Source organism: Limulus polyphemus, unplaced genomic scaffold, assembly GCF_000517525.1.
Source record: "Limulus polyphemus unplaced genomic scaffold, Limulus_polyphemus-2.1.2 Scaffold2025, whole genome shotgun sequence".
Classification (NCBI taxonomy): Eukaryota; Metazoa; Arthropoda; class Merostomata; order Xiphosura; family Limulidae; genus Limulus; species Limulus polyphemus.
Window position 1 is genome coordinate 5,292 of NW_013667635.1, and position 6,340 is coordinate 11,631.

General features: G+C 32.9%; 1 protein-coding gene across 1 annotated transcript in view; it reads right to left on the reverse strand.

The window, feature by feature from the left end:
- LOC106465703 (cubilin-like) overlaps nt 1-6,340 on the reverse strand; it is a 130,003-nt gene that overhangs the window by 1,703 nt on the left and 121,960 nt on the right. The window contains exons 65-68 of the mRNA XM_022393625.1: nt 5,733-5,926; nt 3,506-3,668; nt 2,975-3,219; nt 1,737-1,848 (exon numbers count right to left, since the gene is read on the reverse strand). Of these exons, the coding sequence (XP_022249333.1) occupies nt 1,737-1,848; nt 2,975-3,219; nt 3,506-3,668; nt 5,733-5,926 (714 nt within the window). The remainder of the gene's footprint in view (nt 1-1,736; nt 1,849-2,974; nt 3,220-3,505; nt 3,669-5,732; nt 5,927-6,340) is intronic.

The following is a 6,340-nucleotide window of genomic DNA, read 5'->3' on the forward strand; positions in this document are numbered from 1 at the left end:
GTTTTTCTTCATTATCCATTCAAGCCGTCTCCAGCCATTATTAGTCTCAAAGTGGGTTCCTCGTCATCGAAAAAAAAGGATTATGTTTCTCATTTTTCTGGGGCAAGTCCCCCCCCCCCCCCTCTGCAGACACCCATGGTCAGCTGTTTGTGGGATAAGATTTATTTCTGTACAACATTTCATCTCTAACAGTGTGACATGATCGTATATATATACTATTTAGTGTTGTACATGATCACGTTGCACTGCTAGAGATGAAACATTGTACTGAAATAAACCTTATCCCACACACAAATGTCTCAAAACCTCATATTATTCATAAGATACCTCTTAAAGAAGCAAGTAAAGAGCACCTACTCTCACACAAGTCTACACTGTCATTCTTATTAAACATTTTTATTATGTAAAAATTAAGAAATAATATCATCTAGTCCATAGCCACTACAGAACGGGGGGGGGGGGTTCTTATTATTTTAAAATAAACTGTAAAAGGAAATTGTCACCTATGAATATTTTTAAACACTCAATAAGTATGAAAACAAATTCAATATTTGTTCTGAACATTGAAAGAAGCCTAGAAGTGTTCCTTAAAATATTAAGGTTAAAGTGTAACACAAAAATACAAAACCCTGGTAATGAAAAGTCCACCTTTCTAAAGCCCTTAGGTTATAGGGTTCATTAAGGTTAAAGTGTAACACAAAAATACAAAACACTAATGAAGAAAGATCCACCTTTCTGAAGTGCTCAAGTTATAGGGTTTTATATTTTTGTATTAAATTGATACATTGAGCCTACATGTTTTCTTAACATCCTAAAGGTAAAGATGCAAAACTATATAAGGCAGACACACAAAAAAAAGCTCAATGAGTCTGAAAAATCTAATAACACATTTAACTACTGCACATTTTTTATCAATGTCTCTCAGTCAGTATCTCATAAATTTTAAATTAGTGTATAAAAAAAAGGGGTTTTCCGATTATTATTATTGTCGTCAGTTTGCTTTAATACCAAATCAACAGATAAGGTTTGGAAAATCATAATAAACGTTGAGAAACATGAAGAAAACTGCACCTAAAGATAACATTTCACTATATTCAACAACCCTTACTAAGGGTTGGGTAATATGGTATCTTAACAATGGTATTGAATAGTGTGTAAGGGTTGGTTAATATGGTATCTTAGCAATGGTATTGAACAGTGTGTAAGGGTTGGTGAATATGGTATCTTAACAAGGGTATTGAACAGTGTGTAAGGGTTGGTGAATATGGTATCTTAACAAGGGTATTGACTAGTTTCACACTATTCAATACCATTGCTAAGATACCATATTAACCAACCCTTACACACTGTTCAATACCATTGTTAAGATACCATATTCACCAACCCTAACACACTATTCAATACCATTGTTAAGAAATAGTTTTATAGCATTTGTCTTTTCATCTCCAATAACTACCTGAACATAAAGTCTAAATTAATGCAAATTTACAAAAAACACTTTTAAACTAACAAAAAAAATATGTGTTGTTTAGATACAATAGAACTTATATGTTAATAATGAAAGTGGCTAGTCCCAAGAGTTTAGTTTAAAAAAAATGCATTATTACGTAAACTCGGAGACTAAATGTAAGAATAATGTAAACAAACACACAATTAAATTTATGTATATGTTTGTATATTATTCATTTACAAACACATTAACTCATTTCATATAGAAGAACAATGATGCCACTTACCAACTATATTTGCTTGAAAAAAAGCTCTAAATCCTGGCATTGTATTGTTTGTGTTTGTTACCATCTTAACCAAGATGGCATTATTTCTAGATATGTAAGGGGCTGGATTGTCCTGTTACAAAAAAACAAACTACATCATTATCATTTTAAACCAAACACATTATAGAGATACAATAATCAGTCACAGATACAAACATAATTTATTTCAAGGTTAGCAATAAACACTCTTTAAGAATCTTCACACCTTAGATCATATCTTCTTGTTCCATCACTAACTGGTAACTATCCTAATGATTATCTCACCCAAGTCACCTACTAGGTTTCATAATTAACTGATAACTAGCCTAATGATTATCTCACCCAAGTCACCTACTAGGTTTCATAATTAACTGGTAACTATCCTAATGATTATCTCACCCAAGTCACCTACTAGGTTTCATAATTAACTGATAATTAGCCTAATGATTATCTCACCCAAGTCACCTACTAGGTTTCATAATTAACTGATAACTAGCCTAATGATTATCTCACCCAAGTTACCTACTAGGTTTCATAATTAACTGATAACTAGCCTAATGATTGTGGGTAACTTGAGTGAGAGAATCATTTGGATAGTTATCAGTTGATCATGAAACTAAGTGGGTAACTTGAGTGAGAGAATCATTAGGATAGTTATCAGTTGATCATGAAACTAAGTGGGTAACTTGGGTGAGAGGAGTGAGAGAATCATTTGGATAGTTATCAGTTGATCATGAAACTAATCATGAAACTAAGTGGGTAACTTTTAACTGATAACTATCCAAATGATTCTCACACCCAAGTTACCCACTTAGTGTCATGATCAACTGATAACTATCCAAATGATTCTCTCACCCAAGTTACCCACTTAGTTTCATGATCAACTGATAACTCTACTAGAATGATTTTCTTACATCAGTTATATTGGATGTTTCTTAACTAACAAGTTACCTCTACCTGAATAATTATCTCACCCCAGTTATTTCACAAATAAAAAAAACTACCCTAATGATTCTCCTATTTATAATTAATGTACTAAAAAGGTACTTTTATAGTGGCAAAATATTTTGATTGCTAATGTATATTTAAGAAATATGTTAAAAATTATTAGATCTCTGATTTAGAAAAATTATGACTGCACAAGATGACAGCCCATCAGCTGGCATGTTTTTTCTGTAAATTATAGCAATATAACGTATAAAAGATACAATACTACATACCTCACCACAAAATCTAGTTACATCGTTGTTAAACGTCTCATGATGTCCTTCATAAATCTCCACATAATTGCTTTCACAGCCAGCGCTCGAACTTAAAGCAAAGTTGCTAAAGGACAAGGTTAACGTGTGTTTCCCGGGAATGAGGATATACCAACGACATTCTGAAGTCTGGTTGTAAGGTTGCGGGTAAAATGGACTGGTAAATACACCGTGAGTGTTTGTCAAATTTCCACCACATCCTGGTCCTGAAAGAGATTGAACATAAGTCATAAATATGTCTCCTGCAATAAAGTACAATAGTCAAACTTAAGATCTAAGGATATACAATACATCAGTTTTAGTTCTTACAAAAATATTACAAAATACTTTAAATAAGTAGCAGCCACAAAAGATCAGTTCTAGTTTCATTAGGACTAGAATATATGAAAAGTTAGCTAAATAGCAACAATACCCAAATTATATGAACTGACACAATACATCAGTATCAATCTATCTGCAAGGTACAGTTCTGAGAATAATAAGAATACATACCTTGATTAGTGGATGTATAAGAAATCAAATATTTGGAGCTCGAAAAACCTATGCGAGTAAAGTTCAGCCATAACTGATCGCCTGTAGAAAAGATTGGATTTGGTAACGAATGGCCACATAACACTGCAAGGACCCTATGTAAGTTGCTACCTCCATCATGGACCTAGAAAAGTTCATAAAAGAGTTCAATTGTATTGTATCACAATGATAAACGTTACCAAACTGTGCATTTTCCAACAATTAGGTAGAAAAGACGTTTCAACTGAAGTATCAAAGATCATAATTACCAGGAATAAAATCTAAATGGTATAATTTTCTCTTAGAATGTTTTGTTACAAGCAGTGAAAACTATAATCTTTTTCATGTTACGGATCCAATGTTGTTTTCAGTAAAACTGGTTCAGATTTAAAACATAATCTGTGTATCTGTTCCTCAGATAAGAGGAACAGAAAGTATACAGAACATGCAGCTTGTCCAGTACAAGATGAACAGAAAGTATACAAAACATGCAGCTTGTCCAGTACAAGAGGAACAGAAAGAACACAGAACACGCAGCTTGTCCAGTACAAGAGGAACAGAAAGAACACAGAACATGCAACTTGTCCAGTACAAGAGGAACAGAAAGAACACAGAACATGCAGCTTGTCCAGTACAAGAGGAACAGAAAGAACACAGAACATGCAACTTGTCCAGTAAAAGAGGAAAAGAAAGTATACAGAACATGCAGCTTGTCCAGTACAAGATGAACAGAAAGTACACAGAACATGCAGCTTGTCCAGTACAAGAGGAACAGAAAGTATACAGAACATGCAGCTTGTCCAGTACAAGTGGAACAGAAAGTATACAGAACATGCAGCTAGTCCAGTACAAGATGAACAGAAAGTATACAGAACATGTAGCTAGTCCAGTACAAGAGGAACAGAAAGTATACAGAACATGCAGCTAGTCCAGTACAAGAGGAACAGAAAGTATACAGAACATGCAGCTAGTCCAGTACAAGATGAACAGAAAGTACACAGAACATGCAGCTTGTCCAGTACAAGAGGAACAGAAAGTATACAGAACATGCAGCTAGTCCAGTACAAGAGAAACAGAAAGTACACAGAACATGCAGCTAGTCCAGTACAAGAGGAACAGAAAGTATACAGAACATGCAGTTTGTCCAGTACAAGAGGAACAGAAAGAACACAGAACATGCAGCTTGTCCAGTACAAAGCTTATTTTCAAATTCTGCTTAGTAATCAAATCTAGTTATATATTTTACCAAACAAGAAAGGAACCATATTTTACATCTTTTTTTTAATCCACAAGCCACTAATTTTTAGTCAATTTTAATATCTGATGTAAAGAATAAGAACCCTGTTTTATAAAATACATTGTATGTGCTGCTTTAGTATTTTTCTTAAAATCACATATTAAAATAGAGCTAAAACATAAAAGACAATTGTTTTTTATTTTTGGAATTTTGCACAAAGCTACTCAAGGGCTATCTGAACTATTTGTTGATAAGTGATAGGCCAGAGGGTTATTTAACACCATCTACTGCCAACTCTTAGGCTTATGTTTATCAATAAAAGATGGTGATAGTGAGCATGTTTGTTGATGTCAAGTGCTCTAACCACCAGGCCATGACTTAAATGATAAAACTCGTAACTGCCTATGCTAAAAACTTACTATTAAGAAGTATCACAATAGCTGGATACTAGCCATTAACTTTTATCCTTCCCATCATACACTCGCTGCTAACATATTTATAAGATCCAATAAAATAATGCGAACTAGCCAGATCAAAATGTTTCTACATGAATATTTCAACTAACTGAAAATCTCAGCTGGTACAAATACTTGAGCTGAATAATTTTATAAACCCAAAAAACAGACAAATATTGTATTTTTTAATAACCTACAACAGATTATAAAACAGTAGGGAGAATTAGATTACTTTGTGAAATCTTGGTTCAGAAAATATTGGCTATACAAAAAGTAAACAGCATACCATATGTCTGGATATCAAATTAGCATTTTATCTACATGGTAACAAAACTTTGATAGACTAAAAATGAGAAGCAATAGGACATTTCACTGATAATTTATCAATTTAAATCAGAAAAATGTCTGTCTCTATAAACACATTAAATAATTTCCAGATCAAGGAAGCATTTCATGAAAGAAAATGACAACCTCAGAAAACAGACAACGAGATCAACTAAATGACATAAAATCTTACCTTTAAGACTGTGCCTGAGTTGGTACAGTTAGAGACCATAGAAGAGTATAGGAAGAAATCCATGAAATACAGAGAAATTGTGTACCCTACAGGGACTTGGATTAGTATTTCACAGTGACTTTCCACAGAGTGGACTCGGGGATACTGAGGACTCATGATCAAACCATTGTTTTGATCATAGACTCTACTACAATCTGTGTAAAAAAACAAATAAATAAAAACAATGCATTAATTTTGAAATAGATTTATTTTTGATTCTATAAATGCCGATAATATACATTTTGTCAAGCTCATCTGAAAATAAACTTTTCAAGAAGATAAACAAACAAAAAAAACTAGAAAAAAAGTGAACAATCCTCAATTAAAGATAACTACTTAAAAATGCCATTATCACCTGCAATGTCACAGTAAAATAATTCTATATTCCTGTTTTATACAAAGTTTAATTAAGAAAATCCAGATATAAACAACTGCTATTCTAGTTTTCCAAGATATGTTAACTATAATAGAAAAATAGCAAATACAATGGAAGATTAATCTAATAAGGTGTTAATCCATGCTACTCAGCACCATACGATAAGGTGTTAATCCATGCTACTCAGCACCAT